This window comes from Mauremys reevesii, linkage group 11, assembly GCF_016161935.1.
Source record: "Mauremys reevesii isolate NIE-2019 linkage group 11, ASM1616193v1, whole genome shotgun sequence".
Classification (NCBI taxonomy): Eukaryota; Metazoa; Chordata; order Testudines; family Geoemydidae; genus Mauremys; species Mauremys reevesii.
This window is the reverse complement of record NC_052633.1, coordinates 9028912-9051989: the sequence shown is the minus strand read 5'-3', so window position 1 is coordinate 9051989 and position 23078 is coordinate 9028912. Positions and strand designations below refer to the sequence as shown.

Genomic DNA, 23078 nt, shown 5'->3' with positions numbered 1-23078 from the left:
TCTGATGATGAGAGGTCTGAGAGTCTGTAGTACAAGAGAATGAGGGGCTCTGACAAGCATCATACCAATGAATGGGGTGGGATGCCAGTGTGGCTGGTTCCCAAGTTACTAGGGGCCAAAAGAAGGATAGAGCTGCTTGGGTAGAGACTGGCTGGCTCAATCATCCCCACTGGGGCATGTGACAAATCTGCCAAGCCAAAGCTCAAGGAATCAACAGCCTTTGAAGGCTCTGGTAGAGGGGAAGTCAGAGAATTCGGAACAGGCATTATGATGTCCTGACTATTCTCACCAGGGTCCGCTGGATTTATTAGTGAGATCTTCTCCAGAATCATCTTTCTCCTTGCAGAAATGCCCTTAATGTTTTGGACTCCACAGTTATGGAGCTGGCTGGAGCAGTCATTTATCAGATATATGTCACCCATGCTTCTATGCAGAATCAAACCCAATACTGTGGACTTCTTGGAGCAGTGAAAAGCAGGTCCCTTGTCATTATATTGCAGATCCACATCAAAGAGGTTTATGACTTGTCAGCTTTGCAGTCATGATTCTCAACTTAGACAGCTCCAGAATTGAAAGATTACTCAGGTTTTCCTCCATATGGCTCTGCACCTGGAGGCTTTTGGCCCTATAGTCCTCCACCTATTGCCTCTGTCGTCTCTTCAGCAAGGAGGGGTGACAAGAGAACAAACTCTCTTTCTCCAAGGAAGGCAAGGGCTCCTCATCCTCCTTCACCTGATAGGCAGTCAGACTCGCTCTCTGGGGAAGCCAAGGAAGTGGCCTTCAGGGGTGCTCCTCACTATATTATCCCACATGAGGCTGTCATGATTGCTTCTTTTTCTCCTCTAAGGGACGTCCGGGCCTTTCAAGATTGCTTGAATTCATGACATATTTGTCTGGATGTCTCAGGACTCACTGAATGAGGGGCCTTCATGTCATCAGTTTGCAGTTGTATTGAGCATGGGTAAGTAGATCTACCATGTAGATCTACCAAGCCCTGCATGGGAGTTATCCATGCATATCCCATGCAGAATGACAAATAGACCTTTGTGTTTAAATACACTGCAAAGTATGCATGGTGATCCTTTAATCGAAAAGACAGCCCAAAATAATTCACCCAGCACACTGATTCAATCTGTGATGATATCCCACTTTAATAGCATAGCTCCAGTTTGAAAATAGATCTAATCACTTTCACATGCTGCTGCAAGTCTCAGCTGTGTATGATCCAGGCAATGAATAGAAGTGATATTGCTTTTCTTCACTCATCTTCAACACTGATTTTTTGAAAGGCTCTTGAGAGCTTTTGCTACAATGACATCTTCTGAGCTAATAGTGGACACTTCCTAGGGCTCCAGTCTGACAATTCTAATGTTAACTAGTTCATTGCTGATAATTTTGGTAGAAACATCCAACTAGAATGTACTTATTTCTTGTTGCTGGATGCAGTGGCAGGGAGCAATAAGGTTGCCATCAAAAGTTGCTGGGGTGGGGAATGAGGAATTCTATTCCTTCCCTCCATACACTTATTTCCCCTACCCAAAACAGAAAGGGAAGTGGCTTCCCCATACCAAAAGGTTCAACTGTTTCCTGGATGTCAAGAACTAGACCTGCTTTTCACACTTCCATGGGGCCCAACAGCTTAAATAGTCCCCAGTCCAGCTATCAAACACTCCAGCCCTTCCACTGACAACTTCCATAATATTGCTAGGCACTTTCAATACAGAAATCTGCAGCACACTGAAAAACTGTGGGCAGCAAAAAATAAAACGGAATGAAATATTGAAACAAACAGCACAAAGGGCACTATCCTGACTGCACTGGGTAAGGACAGCAATGAGGAGAAAAAGGGCCAGAGGATGGCCAGAGACATATTTATTTGGATGACTAATTTGTTGTCCTTGTCCAGGATGAGGAAAATGCAAAATACAAACAAGTGGCAAAAACAAATTTTGCTTTTAAAAGTCACTCAATTCTTATTATTTAATTTGTTGATAAGAGTGGCAAGGTAAGCTTTTTAAAAAACTTATCGGTGCTCTCCACTGATACTGTTCCTTTAAAGGAAGGACTAAAAACAAAGATCAAAGTTTCAGAAGTTTAGGAACTTACTAATCAATGCTGGCAAAATGCACTTTGATAATTTTCAGCTTTGCAATACAGTTGTTGAACTTGTAGCATCTTAAATTTGTCAACATACAGCCATTCACAGTGCCTTTAGTTTTCTTTATACCTCGTTTCCCAGCAAAGCAGAAACACATGCCTCAGATGCATCACAAATGGCTGTCAGGTCATGACCTCCTTCGAGGGCCAGAACAATTCGACCTCCGGCCAATCCCATCAGCTGCTTCGTCAGGTACCCAAAGCCTGTAACAGGGAAACAGGAAATGCAACAAAAGGGCAAAGGTTGACAGTGGAATCAGACTCCTGGCAAAGGATCAAAGAATTATAAAAGGAATTACATCATATTAAAAAACCCACAAGGGATCTGGGAGGACTAAACACATAATATAAGCCAGGTTTTATTTTAATACATTCGTTTCAGAATTTCAGCTATGGCTGCCCTTTGGATCCGATTACATGTATGCATTATGGGACAGATTCTGATCTCACACGGGTGCAAATCTGGAGTACCTCCATAAACGTCACTGGAGTTACTTCAGATTTACACCAGCAGAACTGAGGTCAGAATTTGCCCCACTTTGTTTTAATGCTTTGAATTATTATAGTAGCAAATAATCACTTTGGGAGGGAAGGAAAGAGACGAGAAGGAGGTCACTTGTACCTTATCTGATCTTTATGTTATATTATATATGATATGCACTCCAGAATCAATGCAGTATAGGAGATAGCGGGGGAAAAAAACAGCCACCTGTGGCTTGTGCTTCTATTTGTGGGGGAAAAAAATGGATTATAATGTTCCACGGGTATCTGACATCTAATGTTCAGTATCAGCTTCTTCACATATACAACACGCTATAAAAATCTCTGGGGCACCCGGGCTTTGATCATTTGACACACAGTATATTTAATTCTACTTTAAAAAAAAAAAAACCCACACGGATTAAATGACAGATTCAGAATCTGAAAAACCCCAATGCATTACCTCCTCCTTCAGACTTCTCTATTTTCTATTTTACTAAGGCTCACAAGCACCTTTGCAGCAACTATATTGTATGTATTGTATTGTATTGTAATGTATTAATGAACAGCTTTGGGACAAAACCCACTGACTGAACCAACTACATAATAATTCCTCTTAGCTCAATTTTACATATTACGAGAGCTGTATACAATTAGAGAAATTCAACAAAAAAGCAAACAAGGTATCACCATTTTCAAAGTGTTTGGGGATACCTTTAAATAACTTGTCTCTTACAGCTCTCCTATTTCACTTAAATCTTTTTATTAAAGTCATGACTTCTACTTCCTTTTAAAAACTTTTAAAAGGACTTTTAAGGACAGACAACAAAACCCTAAAAATTCCTTCTGATTTTAGATTCTGTGGGTCAAATCCTGTTTTCTGCTGAATTACATGGAAAGAGTCCAGATTTACACCAGCCTAACAGGGGAAAGCTTTTGGCTCTGCGTTTGTGCAATGCACGGTGTGAATCCCAAAGAAAAAGAATGAGATCTGAATTATATAACCTTTTGCCAAGGCAGAGAGTAAAATCATCAACCTGAATTGTTTACAATGAGTCTGGGAGGAAAGAATGGACAGCTAAACACACTCTGCTTGCTTTTCACATTTTGTTTTTCTTTATTTCTGCATGAGCAAAAAGTCACACTTATTGTTATTTGGCAAGTATCTTTTTCTATATTTAGAATGGAGTAAGAATCGTGTTTTATAAGAATAAGATGCACCAATAGACCAACAGAAGAAGAATTTTTCATGTTATTTTTTTTAGGTAGCCTGAAATAAACACAACTTTAGATAATGTTTTCACCCTTCAGCCAGGAGGCCGAGTATTACACAATGAAATAACAAAGGTACAAACAGACTTCTGAAAATGTTTACATTTAAAGACGAAGAGACAGAATCCTGGCGTAAATTGTAACAGCTCCAATGAAGTTAATGGGGCAATGATAGTTTACACCAGTTTAGGATCTGCCCTGTTGTAAAGCTGCAACTTACATTTTGCTGATAGATTATATCCTCCAAGAGGCGTAGGATGGCCTTCCACTGCATCAAAACCAGATGACACCAGCACAACATCTGGGGCAAATTCATTGGCAATTGGCATTACTACCGTTCTGCAACAAAAATGTAACAATGGCAGACTGATTATTTTGTCTGGCTCTTGACTGAATCAAGGAACATTGAGATCACCCTGAGCAAACAATTATGAATTGCACTATTTTTTAAGTTAGCAAAGGTCACTTCCCCTTTTCTCTGCTCAAACGATGAGAACACTAGGAACTGGTTAACAGAGCACACTGGTATGTCGTATCATGCAGTTCTGTTCTGAAGTCAATGCCAGTTTGTAATGTTGTTTATTCAGTGGGGTTGATTATTTCAACCACTAACAGTATAACAATCCAAATAGGGAAATAGCCCACCATGCAATAAATTTTAGATTTCCAGGCGTGACTGACTCTCTGTTTGGTCATCTCAGACCTTTTGTTCTTTGTGTACTGGAGGTCAAGTTAGAGATGGGGAGAGGGATGAAAGGGGAAAGGATAGGGTAAATGGCAGTGACTAAGTGGAAAAGCCATAATTTAATAACCTCCTTGTATGGCATTTGTCTCCCTAGATGCAGCAATGATGCTTCTCCAGCATTTGCAAAGGCACTTATTTTTTCCATCCCACAGTTTTCATTAACCATAATTAAAGGCTGGCATGCCACAAGCACTATCCAGTGCAGAGCTGTGTGTGGCTGGGACAGAGGAAAACCACAATGTCTGTCTTTTCCTTTATAGAACCCGCCACTCAACTAGTAATAGAGCAAGTGATCGAAAGCTGGCAATAACGCGTTACCATAAACAAGTGGTCTATAAATACATGGATAGACTAAAAGGAAGCTTTAATATTGCTGAAATTAAGAAGTATATATATGTCATTTACCTACTTTTATATAGACACAAAGCAACTCAATCCATTTTAGGGTGGTACAATGTCAGAGGGGAACAAGAAATAAAACTAAAATGGAATACAGAAAATATTTCTCTGCAAGTGTCAACAGACACTAATCTCAGTGTTGTATTCCGTACAAAGGTACTATCATATTGCATCCGACGAAGTGGGTATTCACCCACGAAAGCTGATGTTGCAAAACGTCTATTAGTCTATAAGGTGCCACAGGATTCTTTGCTGCTTTTACAGAACCAGACTAACACGGCTACCCCTCTGATACTTGACTATCATATTGGTTTATCTTTTTTCCTGCCCCCTAAAAATCGACCCAACCTTAGTTCCGACTCAAAATATAGATTAGAAAAAAATTCAGATGTCATGATGAAAATTAGGCAAAATGAGCTGCTGAACAGGGAATAAAAAATTGCAGTTTATGCCAATCTCGCTGTTAAAGGCATTGTAGAACTGAAAATATGCCGTTTTAAAACAGAGAACCAAAGCTGCCTCAATAAAAATGTTACAGACCCACAAAATCCCGTGATTAGGAAAGCTTCCAGAAAGTATTCTTGGATGAATGCCTTTGTAAATGGCTCAGTTCGATGGTACACTCACTTTGTATTCAGTGTACAGCAAATGAGCAGACACACACACTCACAAAACTGTCTCGAATGACTGCAATCATCCACACTGTCACTGGTAAGTGACATGAATGGTAGAAGAGGAAGGATACACAAAACTCATATTCCCTATAAAATAGGATTTTCCAGTGCCTGCTCCTTTTTTCTGACAAGATGTAACGATTACTATGATTATTAAAGAATCCAGGACACTCCTGGAATGACTAGGGGAAACTGGGTAATGACATTCCACCTTTCTGAAGTCTTATGTCAATTAAACTGGAGATGGCAGTACTCTCTATTTCCAGTTTCTAACTCACTCTCCTAATTAGGAAAACCCTTAATAGCCAAGCATGTGATTTTGCATTTTGTATAAAATAAATATTAACCCTATCTTCAAAATATGCACACAATGGGACTGGTGATCATATCTATGCACTTATATTAGTTTCCTTAAAGCTTTTTACGGTATTACTGTATCAGCAGTATATACTGCAAGCTGGCACAATGAACCGATGGCAAGTGGTGTACAATTTTCACAGGTCTTTAAATAATGTCTGCCATGTCAAAGGGAATCCCAGTGTACACCAGCAAAAACTGGGGTTAGGTTACTAAAGGTGAACAACAAAAGTTTCAGAACGGCGAAAGAAAAAGAACTGAGTAGTGTGTGGTCTGACAAAAGTCTTTTGGTTTCACTTCCTCACATAAGATTGCCATGGTAATCTAAGGAGCTCCTGCATTTATTACTGGTGGTTCATCAGCATTGTTATAAAGACACATAGAAGAAACTACTTCACTTTCCTTACTCTGTCAGAAAAAATATTTTTTTTTGCAGTGGTTGTGGGTCACCGTTCTAATTTGAGTGATGTTGCCGTTTGCTGTACTGCAGAGGGCTTTTAACTGCTGTCATAACTCCAGAAAGACCAGATTTTAATTTTTTCCCCAATGAATTTATTGCCATGTAAACTTTTCCTCCACACACATTATTATTTTTCCTCCACACTACAAGTAGGATGTGGATAAATTGGAGAGAGTCCAGCGGAGGGCAACAAAAATGATTAGGGGGCTGGAGCACATGACTTATGAGGAGAGGCTGAGGGGACTAAGATTGTTTAGCCTGCAGAAGAGAAGAATGAGGGGGGATTTGATAGCTGCTTTCAACTACCTGAAAGGGGGTTCCAAAGAGGATGGATCTAGACTGTTCTCAGTGGTAGAAGATGACAGAACAAGGAGTAATGGTCTCAAGTTGCAGAGGGGGAGGTTTAGGTTGGACATTAGGAAAAACTTTTTCCTAGTAGGGTGGTGAAGCACTGGAATGGGTTACCTAGGGAGGTGGTGGAATCTCCTTCCTTAGAGGTTTTTAAGGTCAGGCTTGACAAAGCCCTGGCGGGGATGATTTAGTTGGGTTTGATCCTGCTTTGAGCAGGGGGTTGGACTAGATGACCTCCTGAGGTCCCTTCCAACCCTGAGATTCTATGATTCTATTTAATAAAGCCTTAGTAGGACTTTTTGCTTATGAGTTTAAAGCCAAGAAAATCTTTTTACTGAAACCCACAGACATTCTAAGTAAAAGCCACCTCATTCACAAAGAACTTAAGCAGCAGTTTCGAAGCAAGTGCATGTGGCAAAGGTTTTTTTTTCTGTGCTTTGAAGTACTGCTGAGCTATTTAGTTTCTAGCCAAAGGAAAACTGCTAAACTCATCAAGTTTTTTCAGAACTAGGGTTATGATATTTTGAGAGTTGCTAGTATTTGTTCCTGCTATGTGGTATCACCCCAACTCCAATCAAAGTGAAAACCAAAATCAACTTTGAATTGTGTAATTATAATATTACATTATATTGAACATGCCAATACAAACAATTGATATGACCAGTGATTGACAATTCTTTTCTTTTTTATGCATCATGGAACACTCCATTCTGTTGATTTCCAAATATTAGCATACTGGAGTAATATGAAGTAGCAGCAAATTTCAGTTGAGCAATAAGCACATCTTACATCATCAGTGGCATTCATCAATTACATGCAGACCTGACTGAAGTTAAAAGATACCCTCTAGTGGCATGAAGAATACATACACCCGTATGAACTGCTAAGAGTTTGCTGAAAATTAAGAACATGAAACTTATTCGAACACACTGAAAAGAGGAAGCGTCGTGGTTACCCTTAAAAGTCAGTATTTGCCAATAGTTATCACACACACAGGTATCTGAGATCCCCAGTTTCCCCGTTATTTAAAAAAGGAGATCTCTCTGGTAACAGTATTGTAATAGTTAAAAATCGTGCATTTGCCAATGACTACTACTACATATATGTAATGTATCAGAGGGGTAGCCGTGTTGGACTGGATCTGTAAAAGCAGCAGAGTGTCCTGTGGCACCTTATAGACTAACAGACGTATTGGAGCATGAGCTTTCGTGGGTGAACACCCACTTCATCGGATGCATGGGACATGAATCCGATGAAGTGGGTGTTAACCCACGAAAGCTCATGGTCCAATACGTCTGCTAGTCTATAAGGTGTCACAGGACTCTTTGCTGCTTTCAAATATGTAATGTTTTAAAAGGTAATTAGTGCTGCTCAATATTTGAAATAACATTTCAGGTGATAATTAGGCCCTCTAAAGCCTGAGAAATTTGAGCTGCAGATGACCTGGCCAGGACAATCAGTGTAATTAGAATTGGGCCAGAAACACAACTGTGAGTCTGAACTACCTGTCAAATCTGAGGGCAGGATTTGGATGCAAATCCTGGGATCTAAGCCTCACTCCTCCTCCAATTTTGGTTCTAGGCTGATACAAAATGTAGAGTGGGTAGATTTCCCACTCAGATGCAGCTGAAATCTCATGCAAAAAGCTTTAAATAAATGAAGAACCCTAAGCTAACAATGCTTGCTCAAACCTGTGGTCCAAATTCCATGAAACCCAGTGCATGAGATTTTAGTGCACTGGAATCCAGACCTGAATCCTTTCCTTGATTCATGCCTCAGGCCCAAAACTCTAGCCCAAGTCTTAGGTCAGCTGTTTTTAAATGTATTACTCCCTTCATTATAGTAGTGCCCAAAGGCTGCAAACAGGATTGAGCGCCACTGTGCTACCTGCCGGATAAGCGCATTAGGAAGACACAATCTCTGCTCCAAAAACTCACAAACAAGACACGACTGGTGTGACAAATAAGAGGTCTAAAATACTGCCCTGGTGCTACAACTGGATCTAATCAAGCATACGTTGGCACCCATGCAGAGGTCCCACTGTCCCAGCAAGGGCACAGGGCTCCAGCCACATTGATCTGACTGCAGGATTGGGGCCCATGGCACCATCCACACGATTTTGGACTGTACTAACTGTACTCTATGGGTATGTCTACACTGCAGCTGGGAGAGAGCCTAATTACTCCCTAATACCGCTCTCAAAAAAAATTCCTTTAGGTCAAGTTTTATATGTGAATCTTTTTTAAGGTTTGAACAAAAGCCACAGAGCAACTGAGCTGCATTTCTAGTGTTTTACTTGTTGACAACATTTTGTCAGATGCACCTAACATACCTGGGTTTTTTTTGGGAAGATTAAGTACATGGGGGAAAATCCCCTTTAACTAAGATTGAACATGAACCCCAGAAGAAAATGCTGGAGAAATCAGAAGTGATTCCTTGATACTGCAATGACAGGTGCATTTTGCAAAGGCCATAGACAGAAAGGTAGGGGAATAAAAGCAGCAGTTTTATATGGAATGGGCTCTTTCAGCCTGTGTGCGGGGTGGGTGCTGGGACTGTCAGAAGAACCAAGAGAATTGCAACACAGAATGCTTCGAACCTTTTTTTTTTCCCCCCCTCCAAATGTTGTGGATTATATAAATTACAAGCACTAATTACACTTTTTAAGCAACATTCTTCTTTCTTAAACCTTTTCAGTTAATCTTAAAACAATCACAAATAAGCTGAACAGTTATGCAGCAGTTAAAATTCACTGTAGTAAATCTTCAATTAATGATTTCACTATTGTTTAATTTGAAATTTTGATAATTTCTTTAATTTTGATTTAATCTGTCTACTTCTGCAACTTTTAAAATCTACTAGCACTCACCTCAGAAATTAAAGCACAATGTATAATATTGCACAATTCATTGAAAAGAATACTTACATTTTCTAACTGATGAACAATTCTAAAATCTTTAGGGCTATTGATGCCTGCTGCAAAATGATGCATAGCATTTTATTTTATTTAGAAACATTTCCCCTACTGTTGGCATCCTATAACAAAACATCATCTACACCTGCTGCTAATCTCGCTCTCGAAATCATGCCCTCCGTTTGTAGCAGTAATCGTCTCTACAATAGTTTATTATGCCAAATAGGTTTAGGAATTTAGCTAAGACATAAGTAGTCAGAGCACATAAATTCTAAAATATAAAGGTGACATTTCTATGGAAAAAGTCTTAGAAGCAAAACCAAACCAAACCCCAAAAATACAGTTCTGCATACCTCTCATATATATTTTTTGCATAAAAAGATTATTTAAAAAAACCTAGTTTTCTATGATATGTACATGGGTCTTTAAGAAATCTAGTACAAGAATCTTCCAACAAACAATACTCATTTGACTTATAATTTAAATTAAAAGGTGAATAACATTAAAATAAAATTATACATAGAATATTAATGCCTCAGGAAATCACTGTCATGTAGCCAAGGTAAACCAAAGACAAGACAACACAACGGCTAGCACTCCATTGTGGATACGTTCTTACGGTGACTTACAACAAGGTGCTAGAAAAACCTCATTTCATGTGTTAAAAGTAATTGTTCTAGCCTTGTACTAAGGACCTGAACACAATCTTCACATTTTCACTAAGATTTTCCTTGCCAGATTTGTGTCCTGTAATTAAACATAACCTTTTAAAATGTTATGAGAGTTTAAGGAAGAGGAACATTATTTCCTCTTATAAAACAAGTTAGGAAACAACAGACACTGGTAAAACTACAAACTGAACTTTACAAAAGTTTGTTCTATAACTACGTAGCAACAACAATGGATTCCAATAACATTTTGATAATTTAAGAAATTATTTTAATTATATGCCAGACATTTGAGTTTAATTCACTTCCTCATGTGGAAGCCAATTAATAATTAACAAGGATTTGAAGAGATCTTAATGAATGTTAGTTAGTTAGTTAGTGTGAGTTAGGCTAGCTGTGACCCTAATGACGTGAGATTTGTAGAAGCAAGATAATGTAAGACAGAGTGAACTGTGTGAAAGTTGTTACGACCTTGCAATATGCAGTCTTGCTTTTTTCTAGTAGTGAGACAAATAAGATAGCAAAGAGGCTTATGTATAAACAAATGCAAATGTTTTTTTTACTGTCTCCATGATTGCTAGAAATTGTCTGTAACAAAAGTATAAAGGCTTGATGTAATTGTTTACCAGTTGAGAGACCTGTCCGGGACTGGGGTGACCCTGTGTCCTATGGCACTCTCTCCCTCCATTGTAATTACTGGAGAAATAATAAAGTATTTGATTTTCCTGCACCCAAAAAAAAGCGAGAACTAAGTTTTTCTCCGACACTCATAATCTATGAAATCTGTATTGGACTAATACTTTAGTGGTGAATTCAGCTGTGGAATGTTAGTGCAGTAAATGGTTAGCTAAATTATAATGTTATACTGTTTTAAGCAAGCATACCCATTGTTACAATACCATGGAACAGTGCCAAGCACTGAGAGAAATACCAAATCAGTTTTGTCATAAGGAATGTCCATTGGTGGTTGAAGTGATCTCTTTCAAAATTTATCAATAATGATGTCATCCCAACTTCAGAACAAAGTGAAATCTACTCATGTTCTAAGCAGTCTGTGATTTCAGCCTTCAGTTATGGATAATACAAATGGCACAGCTCAGGATAAAACAGTTCTGCAATTTTTAACTCTTGCTTTAGAAACAACTCAAACACAATTACTAATTATTTCCACTTCCCAAGGTATTAAGATATCTTGGCTCTTCTGTCTAACACAAACTTCTAGCTCAAACATGTTTCAGAGTGGTAGCCGTGTTAGTCTGTATCAGCAAAAAGAATGAGGAATCCCTGTGGCACCTTAGAGAAAAATTAGCAAAGGAAATAGTTTTTAGAATCATTGAGTATCAGGGTTGGAAGGGACCTCAGGGGGTCATCTAGTTCAACCCCCTGCTCAAAGCAGGACCAAACCCAACTAAATCATCCCAGCCAGGGCTTTGTCAAGCCTGACCTTAAAAACCTCTAAGGAAGGAGATTCCACCACCTCCCTAGGTAACCCATTCCAGTGCTTCACCACCCTACTAGTGAAAAAGTTTTTCCTAATATCCAACCTAAACCTCCCCCACTGCAAATTGAGACCGTTACTCCTTGTTCTGTGATCTGCTACCACTGAGAACAGTCTAGATCCATCCTCTTTAGAATCCCCTTTCAGGTAGTTGAAAGCAGCTATCAAATCCCCCCCTCATTCTTCTCTTCTGCAGATTAAACAATCCCAGTTCCCTCAGCCTCTCCTCATAAGTCATGTGCTTTGTGTAATGACCCATCCACTCCCAGTCCTTATTCAAGCCTAATTTAATGGTGTCCAGTTTGCAAATTAATTTTCTTAGTCACACCTTCTTGTCAACTGTTTGAAATGGGCCATCCTGATCATCACTACAAAAGTTTTTTTTTCTCCTGCTGATAATAGCTCACCTTAATTGACTAGTCTCGTTACACTTGGTACGGCAACACCCATTTTTTCCATGTTCTCTGTGTTTATATATCTTCCTACTGTATTTTCCACTGCATGCATCCGATGAAGTGGGTTTTAGCCCACAAAAGCTTATGCTCAAATACATTTGTTAGTCTCTAAGGTGCAACAAGTGCTCCGTGTTCTTTTAGTTCAAACATATTTGTTTATTTTAAGGTTATTGGTATAATGATCAATAGAAAATCCTAACCCTAAATTATGAATTTCCCTTTGGAACTAGGAAAATGGTACTATTTGAAATGGTTTTTGAACCTGAAGAAAACTAGGAATTTAATTTGCAGTCATTTGTTTTATCATAAGTAGATTACTTTATGATGCCAACTATCCAAATTACTTCTTCATTCGAATGCATGCTTTTATCAAACCCATGCATCAGTCACGACCTTTAAAATCCCAACCATTGTTGCACATTTTTCTTCCTCATCTTGTTACATAATAAGGTACCTTTCTATTCTAAATACAATGTAGTCAAGAATATTAGGAGTTAATGTAAAAAAATAGTACATCAGTATCTCTGCCTAGCTCAAAGGATTTTCACTGATTCCTCTACAGACTTCAAAGCCTCACAGTTTGGCATTTGGACTGGTTTGAATTAAAGTTCAGTTCTCTGCCGTGAGTTTCCAAGTTCATGGTGAAAGTGCCTGCTTCTTCTGGATTTCATTAGGGCCAATTTTCTTATCTTTTTTTCATCTTAGGTTTGAGTCCCTGCAAATGCAACGTGGCATTCGATGGGTCGGAATAACAAGGTGCTGCCTTAAAGGCATGTATTGTCTCATGGGGTGCGCGCACACACACAAAAAGGATATATGACCCATTCCCTTCTCTTGTCTAACTTTCAGGGGACTATAAATTTTAAACTTCAAAGCATTTTTTACATTAAAATTTTAAAAAAGTTCAGGAAAATGTTTTTCAAAGAAGCTGGTTGAGATTTAAAAAGGTCACTTGATAATGTATCATGAAAAAACTTGGCATAAGCTTAAAAAGGTTTCCAACAGAACTTCTACATTGAAGGTGTGTGCATGTGTATATATGGCTGGCGTTACTATGTGTAAGATCGGTCAGGCAAGTAACTTTCCTCACAACAGTACTCGCAAAATTACGGCCATGACCATGTTTGGTGTATGTAAGCTGAATAGCCATATTCTCTGGACAATAAGTGTCAGCATCAATTAGGCAATGGTTGGGTACATTCTTTTTTAAAAGACTGTTCTGAACAATTTTCCAACAGCCTTTAAATTCAATTAAAATGTAATAGCAATTTGCCATTCAGCTCTGGGCTACACATTTTTCCTAGAATGAAAAGATCAATCTTGTTGAGTGCTAGGATAAAAAGACCTCCACTTTGCACAATAGTATAACACCATTGTTCTCCTGTAAGTGGAGGAAAATGGGAAGATAAATGATAGTTACTTAATTATAAATTATTGTAAATTATATAAATTATATGTAATCTTTTAAAAATCTGTTGAGTCAAATCTCTATTTGTTAGTAAAATACACTAATATTTTTATGAGATAAAAATATGCACACACTGAGTAAAGGAAATAATGCTACTGGTTCCACTAGATTGAAAAGATGCAATGGAACCTCATGAAGTTGATATTCCATCTGTGTATTTTCAAAAATGTCAAGATATTTGCACCTGATACTTTGCATGTTTACATTGCCCTAAATTATGCAGACATTTGCCAGAAGTCCATTAAACCTGACTTGAAGTCAGAAAACCACTTCAACTGATAATTGTAGAAAAAGATGCAGAATGATCTCTGGGAAAGATGAAACCTACAAATACATCAGATCACGAACCTATACATATTTTCACATGGAAAGAAACTAGTAAAAATATTGAGAAAGGAACGTGTTGTCTCACTCACGGTCCTCTACGTATCAGTATATTATGTAACACTTTAGTCAAAGTTGGTTGTCCTCATTTCACTCTGTTATTCCATAATTTTGACAGTACCTGTCACACTTTCCTTCTATGCTGCCCACATTCATAAGGGGAAAGTGCATTACTACAGACTTCCACTAAGCTCTAAAGCAGTGGTCCCCAACGTGGTGCCCACGGGCGCCGTGGCACCCGCCGGGGCATTTATGTGTGCCCACCTAGTGCCCAGCAGGGGAGAGAAGCCGCGGCCCTGTGCCTGCCGGGGACAGAGAACTCCGGGGCCCAGAGGCTGCGGGCGCCGGTGTTCTCTGTCCCTGGCAGGCGCGGAGCCGTGGCTTCTCTCCAGCTTCTCCAGGGCTGCAGGCTGCGGGTGCCGGTGTTCTCTGTCCCTGGCAGGTGCGGGGCTGTGGCTTCTCTCCGGCTTCTCCGGGGCTGCAGGCTGCGAGCGCCGGTGTTCTCTGTCCCCGGTAGGCACCAGGCCGCAGCTTCTCTCCAGCTTTGAAGCCGGAGAGAAGCCGCGGCCCTGCGCCTGCCGGTGACAAAGAACTCTGGGGCTGCAGGCTGCGGGCACCGGTGTTCTCAGTCCCTGGCAGGCGCAGGGCCACGGCTTAAGCCAGAGAGAAACTATGGCCCCGCGCCTGCCGGCGACAGAGAACTCCGGGGCTGCAGGCTGCATTCTATGTTAAAGTAAGAATAATAAATATATTTGGACCAGCAGTTCAACAATGTTTTACTTTTTTAAAATAAATAAGATGAAAACTGTTTATAATATTTATTTTGTAAAAACTCCTTAATTTTTCTTACAGGTAGATAAAAAAGAGCAAATTCACATGGTAAGGTGAAAGAGTAATTGCAAAATAATTTAATTAATAACTTTTACATGTAAAATTACCCTTTTTATCTTATGGATTCATATATTATGTAATATTAAATATGATTTTTTGTATTATTTAATGTACAAATACAAAATAAGCCTTGAAAAATTGTTGGCACCCACCACACTCTTCTGAAAACATGAATGTGCTACTGGCCACAAAAAGGTTGGGAACCACTGCTCTAAAGCATCAGTGATGTAGCATCAGCCTACCCTGAGCTTTCCTCTTGCAGCTCAACAAAGCACTACTGTAAACCTTCAACAGAGTCCCAGAAAGGTGCTACTGGACAAAAATTCTCTCAAGTGAACAAGCTTCAGTGTTCTGTGCATCCCCTCCGACAATATGATAAAGTCAAGGCTCTGATAAGTCATCTTCTACCATACTGCACATGGTAAGAGCAGAGCAAAATGAATGACCTAGAAAGTCACCTATGCTAAAGAGAGAACATGAATGGAAGAGAATGTTTCTACAAAAGAGCTGCTTCCCACTGTTACATAAACACCCAAGACAGTGGAGAGACTTATTTTCAAAGTCAGACACCCTGAGCTAGTGACAATATTCTGCAACCGTGGCTTCCTGCTGTATCATAGGACTTGTATTGATACAATGATTCTGCCTGCCTGTCTGATGCTAGTAGAGCAGCTAGGCTGACCAAAGTGCAGCGTGCAGTGCTCCAACGGTGACACTGGAACAGAGCTACAAAAGACATGTTCATGGGTGGCCCGGGTATTGACCCACAAATACAGCAGATTCATGTGGAATCACACATCACTCTGGTTTCTAGCATTGTTGGGGTGGGTGAAGATGGGACTAATGGGAATGGAAAAGAAGAATCTGCTCACAAACTCCTGTGCAAGAACGAAAGGCAGTTGGAAAACTCAGTGATTTTTATAAGGTATTATAAGGTTGTGTGTGTGTGTCAGCCACCGTGTGGAGAGCAGTGACTGCACCTGGTCAATTCAAAGGGGTCTGAAGACTGTCGGCTCTCTGGGGCAGGGGCTGTGCTCTGTGTTTATACCGTGTCTAACACAATGGTAGCCCTATTTTGGTTGGTCCCCAGGAACTTCCCATAATAAAGGTATGGAGCATTAAACTAGTTAAGAGACTCAGAGCTGGCAAGGGGTGAGGCTATGGAGAGCAACTCTCCACCATGCCCCATCCCATCCAGCCATGGTCTCCACAATCCAGAGGACATCAGAATGCATTAGGTTTAACTGAATGGAAGGGGATGAACACGACTGATGCCATATTGACTCAGCTCCCTCTGACAGATTTGGGTCAAAGGAGCAGATTTTTTGCTCTTATCCACCCTGAGGTGAAAAATCAGAATGTGCTAACATGATCTTGAGTACCAAAGGCAGATATTGGATGAGAACAAGAGGTCACCAGCATAAGGCAAAGCAAAACATCAGAAAGAGAGTCGCAGAATAATTCTCAGTGTTACCAAATGGGACACTCGGCGTATCCCTCTGCTCAGTTCTCCCATTCCAGGTCTTCTGTCCCATTCTTCATTCTCGCTGCCCCCACGCCCTATCCCTCAAAGAACTTCTAACACAGCTTCTACACCTTGCTAACTCCGGCTGTATGAGATGGGCAGGGCAGGGCAGGGCGGGAGTGCTGCAGTGCCAGTGTTATGGGAGCTGTGTGAGCAATTCTCCCACACCAGGAGAATAAACTGCAGTTGAACAGACTGGACCGGAATAAACCCCCAGAATTTAACTGGTCTCAGCAATGGTAACTCATGCCTTAGGGTAACTGCACCTGGAATGACTTGGCAAAAAATCTTTCTGGGTCCATCTCCCTAGAGAGAGAGTGTGTGTGTGTGTGACCGACCAGAGAAGAGCTTATTCACTAAAGCTTCTTCACGTAGTGCACAGTCAACCTGTGAAACTCCTTGCCTGAGGAGGTTGTGAAGGCTAGGACTATAACAGGGTTTAAAAGAGAACGAGATAAATTCATGGAGGTTAAGTCCATTAATGGCTATTAGCCAGGATGGGTAAGGAATGATGTCCCTAGCTTCTGTTTGTCAGAGGGTGGAGATGGATGGCAGGAGAGAGATCACTTGATCATTACCTGTTAGTTTCACTCCCTCTGGGACACCTGGCATTGGTCACTGTCGGTAGACAGGATAATGGGCTGGATGGACCTTTGGTCTGACTCAGTATGGCCATTCTTATGTTCTTACTGTAATTTTATACACCAGGCCAGCAGAGCTTTTGCTGAGCAATGAATAAGTGCCAGTCATTCGGCATTTTGCTCACACAGATCCATTGCTATGACCAGGCACACCCCTTTCCTTTCTTTGCATTGGCTTTCAGTCACAGAATGCTCAAGCAATTGCAATCCTATTTTTAGTTTACTAAAAAGAAAAAGAAAGTTGCAGAAAAGAAGAGTGATTTCACTGCAGAAAGATGTGATTTCAGCTAAGATGGGTTTTGTGAAAGGAAGGCTTGAATGTTACCTGAAAGCAGTCAAATATTCGGTGTCTCCCATCGGTGGTTCGAGGCCACCAGTAAACGCCATATTAACATTGAAACCAACACCTGGTCCTGTGCCGACCTGAGAAAAGGAATGAAGGAGTGAACAAATATCATGTGTTAAATTCATGGAAATTCTGTTGATGCTGGCAATATATCTTTGCAGCCTGCCATTTCTTTAAATCCCATTGATTTGCTCTGCTCCTGACTGACTGATTTATTTAGAATGCATTGTTGGGGTGCTTTCTTTTTTTCCAGAGCTTTTTGGCTCCCCAAAGGGAGGCAGCTTTCACATTCTCACAAGTGCTCAATTCTATGTGAAAGTGGTGCACACATCTATGACTTGACCACTGGTGGCCCAACAACTGTGTGTTATCTAAGCATGGAGTCCCATCATTAATATACCAGCGCCTTTTCCATTTTCAAATGGACAGTCTGCCCTATTGAAGGAATCGTTTTCTATAATTCATCTTCAGCTTTATCACCAAACTCAGAAGAGTACTTTATAGTCCTGCTTTATTACGTGAATTTTCTTCACTCAGCTACAAGTGCAGTTTATTCAGCGTGAGGGCCCCCTCTGCTGGTGGAAAATATGACTTGCAACAAATAGTTACACTGAGCTAACCGGGTATTGGTAGTATATGAATCATTGTGTGCACATTTGTGAACATTATCACAGTGTGTATATAACTTTATTAGAGGTGACAGGTGAAAAATAAACACACAACATTTACAGTAATTAATCTGAAGAAAAATGTGAACCTCCTTTCTATCTCCTATCTAAAGTGAAGTGCTGGTATAGTGTTGCTACCTAAATACAACTAATCTGGAGATTCAATTTAGATGCACTATATAACTACATAAATAGCTATATCAGTTTAGATAAATTACAGAATTTGGGAATCAAACTTTTCTTTGGCTGTCTTACTGTAAATACTAGCTACTAGAAAACAGTCTGTCCATCCATCCATCTAATTTTAATACATAATCTACTAATATTTCCTATATTAAAATTTCTGTTTGGCAGAACTGTATTTTGTAAATATTCCTGCAAGAACATTAGAAAACCCCACCACTTTATGCTTTTTTTTTTTTTTTTTTTTTTTTTTTTTACAATTTATAGTCTACTAAAGAGTGTCCTTCCAATCCAATATATTTATTTTTTAGACAAAACAATCATTACATTATTAAATGATTTTACAGACTCAGCATGAATATGAGTGCAGCCTAGGTCTAAAAGTTTGCACTCCTTGTCCATCCTGCAGCATCAGTTAAATGCTGCATAAATGTTTCATCGTTGGCTCTGATTATAATGCACAAACAAGGTAATAAAACAAGGCTGTGCTTTATATTCTTTAGATGCCTAGAAGGAATATCAAAATGTGCAGAACAGAAAGGATAAAACTGACAGGGCAAGAAATTCTATGGATTTTCAAATTATCAACATTTCAAAATAAATATAATTAGTTAAAATATTTTAATTGCCCTTTGAATCATGTATACAGATTTTTATAACTGCATCTCCATTAGAAAGGAACAACTTTGTTTAAATCAATATTAGTCAAAACTATGAAGTCTTTGCGGACTTTACTAATTATCTAAGGCCTGGTCTACACTAGGACTTTAATTCGAATTTATCAGCGTTAATTCGAACTAACCGCTCAACCGTCCACACCAGGAAGCCATTTAATTCGAACTAGAGGGCTCTTTAGTTCGAATTTGGTACTCCACCCCGGCAGGTGGAGTAACGCTAAATTCGCACTTGCTAGCTCGAATTAGGCTTGGTGTGGATGCTAATCGAACTTAGCAGCTCCGGGAGCTATCCCACAGTGCACCACTCTGTTGACGCTCTGGACAGCAGTCCGAGCTTGGATTCTCTGGCCAGCCACACAGGAAATGACCCGCGAAAATTTGAATTCATTTTCCTGTCTGGGCGGTTTGAATCTGACGTTCTGGTTGCACATCGGGGCGAGCTCCGCAGCACCTGCAACGATGCAGAGCTCTCCAGCAGAGGAGTCCGGGCAATCCCAGAATAGAAAGAGGTCCCCAGCATGGACTGACCGGGAAGTCCAGGATCTGATCGCTGTGTGGGGCGAGGAGTCTGTGCTTTGGAGCTGCGCTCCAACAAGCGAGCGAAGACCTTCGAGAAGGTCTCTAAAGCCATGAAAGAGAAAGGATACAGCCGGGATGCGATGCAGTGCCGCGTGAAAGTGAAGGACCTAAGACAAGGGTATCAAAAAGTCAGAGCGGCAAGCGGACGCTCCGGGCCCAGCCCCAGACATGCCGCTTCTACGAGGCACTGCATGCCATTCTAGGTGGGTCTGCCACCAGTGCCCCAGCAGTGACGGTGGACTCCGAGGACGGAATAGTGTACGGGACAGTTCCTCCTCCCTGTTCGCCGATGGGAAGATGAGGAAGGGTCTTTTGAGGACGGCGCAGGCGACATCGAACCCACTCCCGCTTTCCCTGACAGCCAGGATCTCTTCATCACCCTCACAGAGATCCCCTACCAACCGTCCCGCCCGTTAACCCGGACTCGGAATCAGGGAAGGATCAGGCGGTAAGTGCTACAAACAGGGAAACATTTATTTTTAAGAAACAGGGATATATATAAAAATGGAAATACTATATAAAAATTTTTAAATATGAAACTATACAAACAGCAGGTCTACACATATAGGAATGGAGCAATAGTCCTCTGGGGATAGTTCAAAAGCTCTCAGAGAGCAGCTGGAAAAGCCTCAGCAAGAGGTTTCTTGGGAGAGGTGCTTTATTGGGTGCTCCGTTGAAGCACACTCTTCCGCGCCATGCCATCCTCAGGTACAGGGGACCATCGCCTCTCTGAGCATGGCAGCGTAGGGTCCTGGTCTGTGCAGGGCTTCTGTTAACATCCGCTCTCTCTGTGTGCGCCTGACACGCCTCAGGGTGATGTCGTTGTGGAAGTGCTGCATCTAATTAGTGGAATTAGTGTACTGTTACTATTGTGCATGGTAGACTTTTACTTTGCATAAGAATGACCCTCGCTTAACAGAGTTTTACTTTGCATAAGAATGACCCTCGCTTAACAGAGTTTTACTTTGCATAAGAATGACCCTCGCTTAACAGAGTTTTACTTTGCATAAGAATGACCCTCGCTTAACAGCCACTTGTGGCAGGCCTCAGAGGAAAAGCATACAGGGTCTTTCCGTTCACTGGCGGGAGATGCCGCATAACGCTCATCTTTTCTGCTTTGCACATTGCCTCCAGCAGGAGAGCACAGCTAAGCACTAACTGATAAGCACTCTGTACTGTAAGGCTTACCAGGACTTTGTGCAAGAGGGATGCAGCTATCTTTCCTCGTGCGCTCTCCAGTGCAATGGCGCCGCCAATGAGAGCGTATTCCGAAATCTCGGACTAGTTCTGAGATCTCCTGAGACTTGGTTCCCTCTTTGGTCTTGTTCACTGAAACTGACTAGACTGTGTTTACTGTTGGCAAACATGTATGTGTTCAAGGAAATCACCTACTTTTCACATCACACAGCTTGGCTCCTTCCCGGACTGCCCCGCCATCCCCTCGCAGAGGCTGGCTCGGATTAGGCCGAAAGAAAAGACAAGGGACGACATGTTCCAGGAACTGATGGCCAGCTCCAGAGCGGAGGCGGCAGAGCAGAGACAGTCGAGGAGAGCCTGTGTCAGCAGCATCGCACACACCTGGATCGGGAGGATAGGTGGCGGCAGGAAGACCAGCAGGCGACTCAATCGCTGCTTGGTCTAATGAGGGAGCAAACGGAGACGCTCCGGCGCCTTGTAGATGTTCTTCAAGACCGCAGTCAGGAGGAGAGAGCCCCCCTGCAGTGCATCTGCAACCGCCCTCCAACGCCAAGAAGTCCTGTCCCCCCCTCACCCAAAGTGACAAGACGGAGGCGGTAGGGGCCGTGAGAACTGTCCCTGCACCGCAGCACACCGATAATGTTAGAGACAACTGTCGCTGTAAATTTGTACAAGCTCTTTCTTTACAGCATCAACCAGTCCCAACTCCAAGTTCAAACCCCCCACTGTGTATTACATTATTAAAAGCGGTTTGGTGTTACTGACTGTTTCCGTCACGTTTCTGGTGTCAGAAGACTTTCTGTTGTTCTGTGGGGGGGGGGGGAATTGTAATGTCACTGCATAGCCCACAGTGCCATGCTACAGACTTGGCTGCAGGGTCAACTGCAGGGCACACACAGACTGCAGTCACTAGGCACCAGGGACAGTCTGTGTGGTGTATGCTGCCCGGGTCTTTCCTTGAGGTGTATGCTTGTGCAGGGTCCTGGTGCCTGACATCCCGAATGTAAAGGCAGGCTTCCCTTCACATGCATTTGGACCGTAGTCACGATCCTCCCGGTGCCCGAGCCCCAAAAGAGACCTCATCCAGGGGCAGATACTCACCCTTCCCCACACCCCTCACCCTTCCAACGCCCAAACCCACAGCCATCATGGTAACCCCTATCCAAGGACGGCACCCCTCGCCCCTTCCTGCAAACCCACCCATCAGTGCACACCTTAACCAGCACAGAATGCTTCCATGTTTCAACGAAGAAACAGAAATGCAAAGTCAACGAAAGATTTATTATTAATTACTAAAACATGTCCTTAGTTTTAAAACGTCCTTGGGAAGTGGGGAAAACTTGGTTTATGATCAGGCTCTCTTAAAATCAAGTGGACAGTCACAGGTTACCCTGCTCTGCGAGGAAACTCGCTTTCAAAGCCTCCTGATGCATATCGCTTCCCGCTGGGATATTCTCTCAGCACGGGTATCTGGCTGATCATAAACAGCAGCCAGGCGATTTGCCTCAACCTCCCAAGCGGCCAAAAGGTCTCGCCCTTGCTCTCACAGAGATTGTGGAGCACACAGCAAGCAGCAATAACTACGGGATATTCTTCTCGCTGATGTCCGGCGAGTCAGTAAGGTCCGCCATCTCCCTTGAGACGTCCGAAGCACACTCCACCACCATTCTGCACTTGCTCAGCCGGTAGTTGAAGAGTTCCTTTTCAGTGTCCAAGGCGCCTGTATAGGGCTTCATGAGCCAGGGCATTAGCGGGTAGGCCGGGTCCCGAGGATCACTGTAGGCATCTGCACATCCCCAACCGTTATTTTGTGGTCCGGGAAGAAAGTGCCTGCCTGGAGGTGTCTAAACAGACCAGAGTTCCTGAACACCGCGCGCGTCATGAACCTTGCCCGCCCACCCGACGTTGATGTTGGTAAAAGCGTCCCCTATGGTCCACCACAGCTTGCAGCACCATTGAAAAGTAGCCCTTTCGGTTAATGTACTCGCTGGCCTGGTGGGCTGGTGCCAGGATAGGGATGTGAGTCCCATCTATAGCCCCACCGCAGTTTGGGAATCCCATCGCGGCGAAGCCATCTATGATGACCTGG

The 23078-nt window shown here is 41.8% G+C and overlaps 1 protein-coding gene across 13 annotated transcripts in view; it reads right to left on the bottom strand.

Moving 5' to 3' along the window:
- HDAC4 (histone deacetylase 4) overlaps nucleotides 1-23078 on the bottom strand; it is a 428940-nt gene that overhangs the window by 13733 nt on the left and 392129 nt on the right. For all 13 annotated transcript variants that reach the window (XM_039494525.1, XM_039494524.1, XM_039494513.1 and 10 more), the window contains 3 exons: nucleotides 17665-17762; nucleotides 4130-4248; nucleotides 2228-2361 (listed from right to left, as the gene is read on the bottom strand). In XM_039494525.1, the coding sequence (XP_039350459.1) occupies nucleotides 2228-2361; nucleotides 4130-4248; nucleotides 17665-17762 (351 nt within the window). The remainder of the gene's footprint in view (nucleotides 1-2227; nucleotides 2362-4129; nucleotides 4249-17664; nucleotides 17763-23078) is intronic.